Here is a 13,394-nt window from a genome sequence, read left to right as displayed (position 1 = left end):
TAGGTCTTTAATCTCTAAGCCTCCAAACTGCTTTGGCATGGTGAATTTGGCCCATTTCACAAGGTGGAATTTCTAATGCTTACTATTACCTTCTCAGAGGAAGTCCTAATCTTGTCAGGATATTTTGCACATTAGCTGGCATGGGAAGAGGGGCATAAAATAGGTGGAAAGACTATCCAAGACACCATTGATGAGTTTCCCTTGCCCCTTATGAGAGATTATTGCTGCCAGGAAGTTAATCGTCTTTCGAACTTTTCCACAATACCATCCAAGCCCCAACTGATTAGTATCTAGAACCCAATGGTATCCCCAAATAGGTAGTGAGAGAAGATCCAATTGAGCAACACATGATGTCAGCCAAATTCTCCAAGTTAGGGACCTCATTAGCAGGGTAGGTAATACTTTTAGACATGTTAATGTGGAGACCTTACATGGGTTCAAAAAGCATAGAAGTGAGGATAAGGTACTGCACTTGGGATTTCCCAACTTCATAGAAGATTAGTGTGTTGTCAGCAAACAAGAGATGTGATATAGAAACTGTTAGACCCGAACCATTTCCCACCATAAATCCTCCTAGCTAATGTAATTGCTTGGCCTTTTCTAACATCCTACTTAACCCCTCCATAGCCAGAATAAATAAGAAAGGTGATAAGGGATCAGCTTGCCTAATGCCTCTCTTGAGAGAGAAAAATCCCACGTGACTAATATTTACCACTATAGAATACTTTACAGTGGAGATGCTATATTTGATCCATCTAATCCACCTTTCTCCAAAACCCCATCTGCCTTAGGATTGAGAGAATGAATGAACAGTTTAGCTTATCAAAAGCTTATTCTATGTCGAGATTAAAAAGAAGACCAGAGGTACGACTTCTTTCTTCCGGTCCAAAACATCACTGGCAATATGAGTTGCATCAAAAATTTGCCTTCCTTGTACAAAGGTATACCGAAAACTGAAGACGAGACCTCTAATCACCTTTCTAATCCTTTCAATAAGCACTTTGGTCAGAATCTTGTAAATACTACCAAAAGGCTAATAGGCCTGAAATCTTTAAGTTCTATTTCTAATAGGCCTGAAATCTTTAAGTTCTATTGCACCTTTCTTTTAAGGGACAAGCGCAATGAAGAAGCATGGATGGATTTCACGACGTGCCAATTACTGTGAAAGTAATTTTAGGGTACCCAAAATATCCAGCTTGATAATATTCCGACACTTGGTAAAAAGCCATTGAGAAACCATCTGGCCCTGGGTGAAGCACAAAACTGATAGTATTCAAAATCTCTTCTTCTTCGAAAGTTTGTTCCAGAGTATTTTTTCGTCTATGCTTAGGCCACCTAAGCCCTCCAAAGAAGTTATGGGACTCTGGGTTCATTTTCCGCATATAAATCTTGATAGAAATCAAGATTACTTTTTCACCTGCTCTTTCCTTTCAATCAAGTTATCACCAACCTATAACATGTCAATGTGATTGTACGTACCTCCTATGAGAGTTGGTAGCCTTTGGAAGTACTTAGTGTTTCTATCTCCTTCCTTCAACCACAAACACCTAGATTTTTGGCTACAGGAAGTTTCCCCTGCTTCTGCTATGAGTTCTCTTTAATTTGAGACAATATCTATTAGAAGATCATCCATAGCTTTGTTGATTCTTGTATTAAGCTTTCCAAAGACCTCCTTGTTCCAATAACCTTTCCTTAGTAGCTTGTTCTACTATCAGGAGATCATCCATAACTTTGTTGATTCTTGTACTCGAGGCCTATATTATCATCATTTCACTATGATTTTTTTCCAACAAAACATGGGGAGTACATCAAGCCTAGGGTGATGGGGGCACTCAATCATTTCTATCAGCAATGTCACTTGATGAAACATTCTTCTTTCATTGCCTTGATACCCAAAGTAATAGAGCTTAGAGACGATATGCCAACCAATGAGGAGTGGCTAATGAGGGTCTGAATTGGCGACTAAAATATGAGGACCCAAGCATTATGTGCAAAGCTTGATAAAGAGAAGGCTTTTGACTAGTTGAATTGGTCTTATCCAATACCAAATTGAGGAAGGTGATAAAGACAAATGGATAAGGTGGATCAAATTCAACATTTCAATGGTCAAATACAGTAGTAATACAATTGAAGAATTAGAGTAATATATAATACAATAACAATAATGATGTTGATAAGTGGAAGAGGGAGCAGACAAGGTGCTTTAACCTAGAACCCTGTTCTCCCATGGGAAAGAGAGAAATCGCATAACTACCTACTAACCCTTTACCCTAATCCTCAACCCTCATGCTTTCTTATCTAAGGTCATGTCCAAGAAATTTGAAGATGCATCATGTCATATCTAATCACCCTCTTGAATTCTTCCTCGATCTACCTTTACCTCTCCTTAGACCAATCACTCTCAACCTCTCGCACCTCCTCATTTGTGCTCCTCTTTACATGCCCGAACCATCTCAGACTCGCTTCCGACATTTTGTGTCATATATCTTTGTACCTTAACTTATCTCTACTAGTGTTCCCACACATCCCCACATCCTGCATACTTAACAAGTACCCAAAAAACACAAGAAGTTCACATAATTTCACAACCTAAGGGGTGAAGAACAAGATCATATATCGGCATAAAGTAGGTTTCATCCAAAAAAAATTATTTGCAAAAACTATGTTCCATCCAAAAAATTATCGACAAAGAAAAATCCAATCATCATAAGTTAAGGAAGCTTACATGTCAAAATTAAGGAAAAGAATTCGCATAGTGCGTGCTTCCACACAAAAACCCTGTCAAATAAGCAAAGTTATTATAAATTAGATTAGAAAAAGTTAGGGGTCGTTTGGCAGAGTGTATAAAAATAATGCTCAATAAAGTGTATTAGTAATGCTTTTGCATTAGTTATACATAGATTATCTCTTATGCACTGTGTGGTTTGGTGTATTAAAAATAGTAGGCATTGTATAAAAATATTTATTTACAAAGTTATCCTCCACAATTATGGTGGAAAAAATGTAAAAGTGTTTTTGACGGGTAATTGTGTCTTTAATCATGCTAATGCATGTATTACATCCCTTCTTTGCATTACTAATACCTAGAAATTCATGGTATTAGTAATACATTCCTCAATACACAATAGAGTGTATAACTAATTATTAGTTATGCATAGCATGAAAAAGTGTACCAAACAAGGGATTACTAATACACAAAATTAATGCATGCACTATTTTGCTAATGCACTCTACCAAACGGCCCCTTAGTATTCATGCTAATGCATGTATTTTTGCGGGGTAATTGTGTCTTTAACCATTTTAATGCATGTATTAAATCCTTTTTTGCATTACTAATACCTAACCTAGAAATCCATGGTATTAGTAATACACTCATCAATATACAATAGATTGTATAACTAATGCATAGCATGAAAAAGTATACCAAACAAGAAATTAATACACAAAATTAATGTATGTACTATTTTTGCTAATGCACTCTACCAAACGGCCCCTTAGTATTCACTTGACTACTTCGTAGATTCGATGTAAAGGTTGGAAGCAATAACTACAGAAGAATAATTCTAAAAATTAAGAAGATTTCGAAAATACCCTCAAGATTTCAAGAACAAGAATGCGATGCCACAATGGTAAGTCTAGAGATATAACTCTCACCAACATGCTGAGAAATACCTGCCCAAAAGAGGATTGACTAGTTTAGTGGTGCAAGATTCTCATAAATAGGAAATAAAGTTGCCAATCAGAAATAACAGATAAATAAGAAAATATATCAAATCAAGCAAGACTAAAAGATCAAGAGATTTGTTAATAAATTTGGCATTAGATAAAGTAAGCATGCCCTCTGTGAAACTAGAGAATGAGGAGAAAAAGTGTCTTAATAGTAACGTGGAGTAGATAACTAAAGAAAGAAATACAAGTACTCATAGTTTGTGTACTAACACGTCACAAATCTTTTAAGAATATCCTTTATCAAAAAGATTTACCGAGATTTAGGTTACGGTTCAAAGTTCTTTTTGTTTCCAATAAGGAATCTAAGGCTAATTGTAATTCACTTCCATCTTTCCCCTCCTATCTAACATTATGCATCACAATTGTAGGACAGTCTTAATGATCAAAGAATATATATTGCAAGTTGGTGAAAATCAAAATCTTGCCACTCATCTTCTACATTAGTTCTCCATGCTCTCTTATCCCCTCTTTTCTTTATCCTAATTCCTAACCTCCTCTACTTCCTTTCACTTTGTATACTCTCTGTTTCTTTATCAATATTGTATTCTCATTTAAGTTTTTGTAAGTATCCCAATATCAACATTATCCTTTTCTCTTTCTTTTAAGGTGTGAGATTTAAAGAACATGGGAAAGAATATTAAGACAAACCTTAAATGATAATTCTGTCAGGCTATTATGTTTAAGTAGTACTAGAAGAAAGAAATCTCGTGCTCTTCACGGGTCTAATCACACAATTGAAAATAATTGTTTTGACAGCAATTCGCAACATAGTTACGCCTTTTTCCATTAAGCATGTGTTTTTGAGTGAATGATATATGATGATTATTCAATGAAAGTTGTAATTTACAGTACTCCTTAATTATCATAAAAGAAAAATTGAACATGCAACTACGTCACAAATAGTACAACCTATGTACTGAAAACCATATTTACAAAATTTACTTCAAAATCCTGCTAACTCCTATGGAGATAGTGTCATTTGAATAAATTTGATTACACCAAAAACATAGTAACAAAAGGCAGTTTAGCTTAATCTTTTGCTGTAAAAACATCTCGCATTCCTCTTCTGCCAAGTTGTCCACTAAATGTACACCAGCTTTCTCCTAGCTCTGCATTGCTTCATTGCTTCAGTAATCTTTTCGTGCATGGTCCATGAAATGCCTTTGGGATTTAAAAGATCCTCCATAATTGTCCAGTGCCTTTGCAATGAAAAAATTAATTGTATGTCTCATACACGTTTGGATTATTGGACAGTATTTTCTTCACAAACATACTCGATTGGATTATTGGCCAGTATTTTCCCACAAAAGAACACGTAGGACAATATGGTATCCCTGTCCTCTTCAAATTATCTTGGGTTGAGACTAGCTTCTTGATAAAGCAAGCCACTTTGTGTGGGATTTTGTTTTCCCAGATGTCTTTCCATGAATAGTATCTTATGTAGTAAGGTGTTTGATTCCTCCACCTATAAGCATTACTTACTTTGAATTGGCCCTTCTTATTACCTTTCCACCATAAGATATCTTGACTTTCCTATCTCCCTTGAAGTGTTCGATGGTACTAATGAAATCTACAACTCTTTGGTTCTCTCGAACAGTGTTCAGGAAAGCGAGCGCTCCATCGTTAAGAGAGATGAAGCGAAGCGATGGGAGCCTTCTACGCTTCACAAATTAGAATAAGTATGTGAGTGCTTCATCGGTTAAAGCGGGAAGTGGGGCCTTATTGCTTTTTTCCACTTCACGCTTTCCTGAACGTTGCTCCCAGTCATTTAAATGCAATCTGAAGTTGAAGCTCCATCCATAGTGTCCAAAATTATCCAATGGTCTTTTGTTGATGAGAGACTAATGCATAAATATTGGGAACAGATTTTCCAATCTTCCCGTCTCATGCCATTCATCTTCCAAAAATCAGTTTTAGCTTTCTTCACCACTTTAATCATAATGTTAACCTCCATAATGTTTTGATAGACCTCCATAAACTAACTCCATAGGATGTCGTTATTTCTTTCGTCAACTAGTGGTCTTCCTAATCATACTTAGCATTAATAACATTCCTCCATAGAGTCTAGTTCTCATTACTATACCTCCATAATCGGTTCATTCTACAGACATTCCTTTGGAAATTAAAGTTCTTGATTCCCAATTCCCCTTGTCTTTTCCCCAGTTATCACTGCTTCCCAGTTGACCAGATTATAACCCATCCTTTCATTGTTTGCTCCTGATCTTGTCCAATCTATTAATGACCCTTTCTGAAATGGGGAAACCGGAGATCGTATAGGTAGGTAGTGAATCAAGGACTGAGTTGATGAGATTTAGTATGGCTCCCCTGGTGAGATATTGAGTCTTACATCTTGCAATTTCTTTTCACATGTTTCAAGTACACTATTCCATATTTCAGTTGATTGTGATTTTTCTCCCTACAGCATCCCTAGATAGATGGTGGGTAGATTCCCCAATTCCCTACCTTGGATTGATTCAAAATCTCCATGTTTTGCTCCTCATTAATAGGATATAGGAAAACTTTTCCTCCAATTGATGTGCAACCCAGAAATCCCTTCAAAAGTACCAAAATCACCCTAAGGGTCCAGAGTTGATCCTCTTTAGCATCACATAGTAGCAGATTATCATTAGCATATTGCAAGTGAGTTAACCACAGGTTCCTTTCTCCAATTCTAGCCACATCAAACCCTCTGAGCCACCCATTCATGTTTATTGTTTTGATCATGTTGTTAAGATCCTCCATGGCTATTAAGAAGAAAGGGGTGACAAAGGATTTCCTTGTCTTAAATCACTTTGTGCATGGAAAAATCATGTTGATGAGCCATTAATAAGCACTAAGAATCTTACCGTTTAGATGTAGTATTTGACCCATTGTATCCACTTTTGGCCAAACCCCATTCTTCTCATAGAATCCCATAAGTACTCCAACTTAACATGGTCATACGTCTTCTCCATGTCTAGCTTACACAAGATTCCAGGCATTTTCTGCTTTAGTCTAGAGTCAACAACTTCATTAGCTATTAGCACTGCATCCATGAGTTGTCTACCTTTGACGCAGGCCATTTGTTATGGATCAATCAACTTGTCTATCACCACTTTTAACCATTCTTTTGGCACTTAGGCAAACAATTTTATATGCTGCCTATTCTGATTGGTCTAAAATCCCTCAACTCTTTGGCTCTTTCTTTAGAATGAGAGTTAAAAAGTGGCATAAAAGACTTCTTTCAAACCTTTCGTGTTCATGAAAATTCTAAAAGGTCAGCATGATGTCTTGCTTTAATATCTCCCAACATTTTATGAAGAAACCCATTGTGAAGCCATATGGGCCGAGTGTTTTGCTGTTGCACATAGTTTTAGACATCTCAGAACTTCACTCTCCTCAAAAAACCCTCGTAGCATCTCCTTTTCCTCATTTATTACTCTGGGAAAATTAGGAAACAAATAAGTTGGTCTCCAGCTTGTGGCATCACATATAACTTTCTGTGATATTCCCAATTTCCCCTTCAATTCTTCCAGGATCATGAGATACTTCTCCCTGAATCATGAGTTGTTCAATGTTGTTGTACCTTTTGTGTGCATATGCCATTTTGTGAAAAAAAAATTGGTGTTTCTATCAGCCTCTTTTAGCCACAATGACTTTGACTTTTGCGTCCACGATATTTCATCATTTTTACTCCAACAAACTTGTTGCCCTCCAGACTGTCTCCTCTTCAGTAAGTCTTCTTTCTTGCATTGTTTTGTCAAACTCGGCCAGTTTATTAAGTAAATTCCTTCTCCTTATTCTCAAGTTTTCCTTGTTCACTCTTGTTCCATTCCATTAAGCTTATTTTTTAGAGCTTTAAGGTTGGATGCAAGAATGAAATTCGGCTTTCAAGTGGACTTGAAAGAGCTCCACCATTCCTTAACTCTCATTAAATCCTTCTGTGCCAAGCTACCAATTTAAAACTTGAAGTAGCTTTTGTTCTTGTTCCACCCTCCCTCTTGCAATACAATAGGTGAGTGGTCTGATCTTAGCCTCTACAGTGGCATTTGTTTTAAATTGTGAAAGTTTTCGTCCCAATCCTGTCAGTCCTTGAGGCTATCTCCTGATTATTTTCCTTTAAACCAAGTATAATTCTTGTCTTCAAGTTGTATATCAATCAGCTTCAAGTCTTAAATGAAATCAGAGAATTTTCTAATGCCCCTTGATCTTCTTAGGAAGTTTCTCTTTTCAGAGATGAATCTGGCCAAAAGCAAAGTAAGAAATCCTAACTTATGGTTTTTGGCTTACTTTATCATTTTAGCTTTAAAACCAAGTGCTTATAAGCACTATTTTGACTTACTCCAACACTCCTAAAGTGCTCAAAAGCTATTTTGGATTAAAAGCTATTTTGGATTAAAAGCTATTTGGATTAAAAACACTTCAAATAAGCCAATCCAAACAGGCTCTCAGTCTGGTTAATTATGATTAGTCCTAATTGATACACAATATCATTTACAATATTCTTATTTAGAATAAAAATGATAAATAATGACCTTTAGAATATTATTAACATAAGGCGAATAGTTTGTTAACATAGATGGAATTTCGTCTCAGAAAGAATTCATGATGACCACTATAGGGGACAGCAAGGGTCATAAAATAGTTATAACTCTACCTCAGATTCAGTTATAAGTGAAGAACTGTAATGCCTGATTATGTTGGCTACTGAACGCAACACCAAACGACGGAAATAAGGTTCTCCAGATTCTCCTTCAAGCTGCTCACAGGAGAATGTATAAGATACAAAGAAAATAATGAAGCAGATTCTTGTGAAGACAGCATTTCAAAGTGTATGCTTAAATCTGCTTCACTGAGACTAAATTCCAGATGGAAGAATTATCACCTCAGTATCAGTACGAAGTGATGTCATCAGAAGTGAGCATATCTGGCGACGGAGTACCTGCAATTAGAAGTTACCAAATTGAGAAAGGATAAAACCAATACAACTAGAACAAAAGACAATATCCCTGTACCTCTTCATAAGGAACCAACGCTCTGAACAACACCACATAATTGGATAAAACAAACCTGAAAAGAAATAAAGCAACAGAAGAAAAACCAAACTATTATATAAGTTAGTCAACTTCTACAGCGAACTCTTTCAGACTCATTCAGGCCATCTACATAAACATGTTTAGTTGCCTCCTCTTCCTCCTACAAACGCTGGATAAAATAGTACAGCTGCTACTTTAGCTCATGCTCTAAAGATTAAAGCATGGCCTACTCTTATAGCATCAAGGCTCTCCAGCCATGGACAATCAAATCAATCAATTAAGTGCAGAAGGATGTGGAACGGAACCATTATCCACCGAGTATTGAAACATGCATCAGCTGGCCCACAATTTCAGGATATATATGGATATATATATCATGTACACAGAACAAATTATGTCAATAACTCAATCTTGTATGTATTTGGGAAAAGAATGGCAAGACTTTCAGAACTCCACTAGTTAGGGGATGTAGGAAATTAATGTATTACTCAGAAGTTGAAAAAGTAACAGTTTTTACAAGCTTAATTTAGCAAGTACAGCAATTTTTTAAAGAGGTAACTAGTATAATGCTACACATTCATGTGATACACTCCACAAGCATCAAGTAGAATTCATATCTAAGGGGACAGAAGTATAATATCTAAAAGGCTAGATCATTACTCAAGTATATCAAGTGCAAATGTCCGTTGAATGGAACTGGCACGTAACCAAACAGCCTGAAGTACAAAACAAACATAATATTAGGGAGGAATCTAACACTTAAATTTGCAACGGAAAGCACAATTATAATGGATCACTTTCAGAAAGGAGACGGTCCAAAGATTTTGAATGATCTTTCAAACAAGAAGAAGAACCACTCATATCGGCACGGCACATACAGATCCACCTGCAGCAAGAGCTGTCAGGTCCTCAAGCAACCGAAGTGCGAGCTTTCCAGAATTAGTTAGGATATCCCTCATCAGTGATGGACCTCCAGAACAAACCTCTTGCTCCAATGACCTGTTCAAGTATGTCGCAGAAATTGAAATTCGTAAATCATAACATCAGACTTCATAAGACAAGTACACAAATTCTTTGAACTGCCCAACTAGATCAACCACTAACATAACTTCGTGAATGCCAGTAGAATAGCATAGCTTGCATAGAAAAAAATGATCTTTCATTAAAAAGGAAGATTTAGTCAATAAGAAGGAAGAGTACAACAAGAGGAGAAGATGTCCTTGAGGCAAAATTTTTGAAATATAAGATTTAAACGAATAGAGTTCTTTATGATCACTCATAGATTAGTGTAGGTGCAGTACTAATAATGACTAACTACACAGGCATGGACAGTGGGAACATAACACACCCTTAACGCAGTAGGAAATACTAGGTATGTTCAACTTCAAGAGGCAAGACGGGCAAGACCACCCAAGAGACATCTATTAAGTTGCTGAATCACCGTGAGTGGAATATAGTAATGAGTTGCTGGACATGCAGAGAAGAGCACGGAAAAAACTAAATCCATTATACTATCAGGACGTGTACTTGTCATTGAAAGAAAAAAGAAGTTATCAGGATGTGTACATACTCTAGATGATTTATATTGCGGTTGACATCACTAGTAACTGAACTGCTACGAGAGATGTACACTCCCGAACCAAATTTCCCGGCTGGAAGTGACTCAGCAGAAATCACGCGGTCAAATATCAATGCCACAGCTTGCCTAAAAGTTGCAGCAGCAGTACTGAAACAATTTTCAAAGCATGAGCACCCAAATGAAACAGGACATAGAAAGGTAACAGCCAACTTAATGCATTGAACTTTCACCCTTTAAACTCACTTTCGCACACTATCAGAGGATCTATTGTGTTCAAGAAGGTGAAGAATGATACCAAGAGCTTGAGCAGTGTATTCCTGAAAGTCATAGAAAAGTTAATGCATATGCAGTTCGAAAAGGAAGACCAACCACAACTCTCTCAAAATAACATTTCCCACCTTAAGAGAAAAATGGGAACTGTGGATGGAATTAGAAGAAGGATTTTCTCTAGCTTGCTTCCCCTCATTTCTCTCCCTACCTTCCTTCCATTACATGTAATCACATACTCACTAGCTATAACCTAGGCTTTTATCATTCTTTAGTATACAGCTGTATGTTATTTCTGTTATACAAACTTCTACATATCAAGTTTCACAATCAAACAAACGATTTGAATTCATTAACCATGAACATAAGTTTTGCGCAACGCTCCATACTCACATAAAAGGTTTTAGAACAAAGTTATGTAATTTATAATACTGCCACCCACATAAGACAGAAAATTAAAGATATTAGACATGGAGTCAACATTCACAAATCAGATGCAACAGGAAGGTGCCCATAAAGGATATTGTTGTCCATTACAGGCCCTCAAAAGTCTGACAAAATTCCAGTTTTTCTTTTCAACGAACATACAAAACTAGATCAAGCATACATGAACAAGAAGTTTTGCACTTTTCTGCTTCGGTAGAATCAGGAAATCACTTAGTTGTTCAATGTCCTAAAGCACTAATTCAGCCAAATCTCAGAAACACATGGAAAAGCCAACCAATTACTATCATAATCAAGATATGCAAGAAATAAACAATTACCTCATCATCAGGTTGTAAACGAGATTGAAATATAATGAGGATTGTCTGCAAGGTCTTAAGTTGAAGACTCTCATCAGCCATTTCCCCGTGCTGTGAAAAGATTTAGAAAAGAGGCAGCTTTTAAATGATGCAACTATAGAGTGTAGAAGAAATTTGTTATGTTTGAACTCAGAATCCACTTACAGCATTTGTTTCTAATTCGGAAGTTCTACAGTATGGGAAGAACTAGCAGGTATACTATTTTTCTTGTGACAAGAGAAACCCGCAGCCACTACCCCTTTTGGGTGCGCACAGGTAAAACCTTCGTTCCTATGCAACAGCTTGCAAACCACATAGGAGAGGTAAACCACACTAGCCACTAGGCAAGCCTACTATGACTTGACCCAGAAGGCAAACACCTTGCTTTTGCTGGTAAGGGGTTTCCCAAGTCCAAACCACTGGACCATCCCGAAGGGTTAGTAGGTATACTATTTTAGGTTACCTGAAATCCAGCATAATTTGCTTTCTATACCTTTTTGATCCAGAAAGTTTCTTTTTCTTTTTATCTTGAGAAGGGGCTTCCTTTCATGTTACATTAGGTGCTCGAAAGGCTCCTTCCGAAAAATTAGGGATGACAAGGTTCAGAAGTTGGGAGAGGGGGCCCAAAATCAATTATAGATATATTGCAATGAAGATGAACTGAATCAACAAAACCCCACTTCTATGAAGATCTAACTGACTGTGAACTCTAGTTTATATGTTTACCTTAGACTTGACTGCTCTAGCAATCTTAAGTTATGGCAATTGGTCAATGGCACCTGTTTATATCCAGTTACATGGAAAAGGTAGAGAAATATATGTGAACTTACATCTTTGAGGGTGTCGAGAATCTCCTTCAAAGCTGAAGTAGCAACTACATCGTGAGAAATGAGTTTTTGCAGACAAGAAAGTCCGATGACGCTCATTTTTACATTCCTAACTTCACAGGCCATCAAAAATATGTTAAGTATATCCTCGTTATGTGCTATCTCACTGGGGCTCGACAACGATCTTAACTGCAAATATGCAAAAACTCAAATTGAAACAATTATCATTTTAATTTGCAGTTAAAAGTGCATATGAAGAACCTTCAAAATAGCGTGTTCAGCAGCATCTTTGACGGCAGGATATCGCCTGCGAGCTTCTGCCGATAAAGCTCGAAGATCTGACTCCAACACTGCCATCAAAGCCATCTCTTTTAAGGTTGAAAATTGGAATTGGGGAAAGGGTCTGGGTTGGCTAATTATGTTGATTGGAGCTGCTGATGGGATGGGTCGGCTCGGTACAAAAAGGCCGGGAGACCTGGTAAGGAATGGCTAAGGATGAAGCTTGGTACAAGTTGAAAGCACACCCATATGGAGACGACGAAAAATGTGGTTCCGACGACTGCCGAAATCAAAATGTCTCGAACAAGGACGGTAAAGGTAAGAAAAAGAGGTGGAAATTACTAGATCTCTTGAATTTAGTGTGGGCTGGAGACAAGAAGTTTCAGTTGTTGTTGTTGCTGTTTTGTTTGTATTTTCTGGGCCGTCTTGGTTCTCATGAGAATAAATAAAATTTTTAAAAAAAAAAGGTAAGGAGATTCGTATTTTTTAAGAAATGAGAACTAAACGGGGGTGAAAGGGAAAAGTATATGGTAGAATATAAATTTAATCGAAAAGAATCAAAATTATCCTTGAACTATGTGTTGAACTATGTAAAATAGATTATTTATATTTTTTATTATATCTTGGGATTAGAAATATTTCTGTTGTTATTTCAAAAGATCATATCTATTCTCAAGAGTTAATATTTCATATTTTTATTGACTTGGCAAGTCACGTGGTATTATCGTTCCACCTAAGTATTGTCAACTAGGATTCATTACAAAAGAATTAGACCTTTAGCGGCCACAATAATCGCCATAAAAATTCAAAAAATCGTCACTAAAAGTTTTTAACATTAAATTTTAACTTTGTGTTTTTTCTTCATTATTTAAAAAAACAAAAATGATATCAATTAATTAGGAGTTTGAAGACAATG

General features: G+C 36.6%; 1 protein-coding gene across 5 annotated transcripts in view; it reads right to left on the bottom strand.

Annotated features, from left to right (window-relative positions):
• LOC101244609 (uncharacterized) overlaps positions 1-12,944 on the bottom strand; it is a 62,086-nt gene extending 49,142 nt beyond the window's left edge. For 4 of the 5 annotated variants that reach the window (XM_019215658.3, XM_019215659.3, XM_010327444.4 and 1 more), the window contains exons 1-12: positions 12,461-12,944; positions 12,203-12,388; positions 11,355-11,444; positions 10,567-10,640; positions 10,315-10,470; positions 9,623-9,743; positions 9,405-9,460; positions 8,724-8,778; positions 8,594-8,650; positions 8,366-8,467; positions 3,592-3,672; positions 2,726-2,778 (exon numbers count right to left, since the gene is read on the bottom strand). In XM_019215658.3, the coding sequence (XP_019071203.1) occupies positions 2,726-2,778; positions 3,592-3,672; positions 8,366-8,467; positions 8,594-8,650; positions 8,724-8,778; positions 9,405-9,460; positions 9,623-9,743; positions 10,315-10,470; positions 10,567-10,640; positions 11,355-11,444; positions 12,203-12,388; positions 12,461-12,565 (1,136 nt within the window). In that variant the 5' untranslated portion in view covers positions 12,566-12,944. Of the gene's footprint in view, positions 1-2,725; positions 2,779-3,591; positions 3,673-8,365; positions 8,468-8,593; positions 8,651-8,723; positions 8,779-9,404; positions 9,461-9,541; positions 9,744-10,314; positions 10,471-10,566; positions 10,641-11,354; positions 11,445-12,202; positions 12,389-12,460 lie in introns of all 5 variants that reach the window. The other variant, XM_019215660.3, reaches the window with a different exon arrangement.
• Positions 12,945-13,394: the final 450 nt, after the last annotated feature.

Source organism: Solanum lycopersicum, chromosome 9, assembly GCF_036512215.1.
Source record: "Solanum lycopersicum chromosome 9, SLM_r2.1".
Taxonomy (NCBI): Eukaryota; Viridiplantae; Streptophyta; class Magnoliopsida; order Solanales; family Solanaceae; genus Solanum; species Solanum lycopersicum.
Note: the sequence above shows the minus strand (reverse complement) of the source record. Positions and strands in the feature narration are given on the sequence as shown.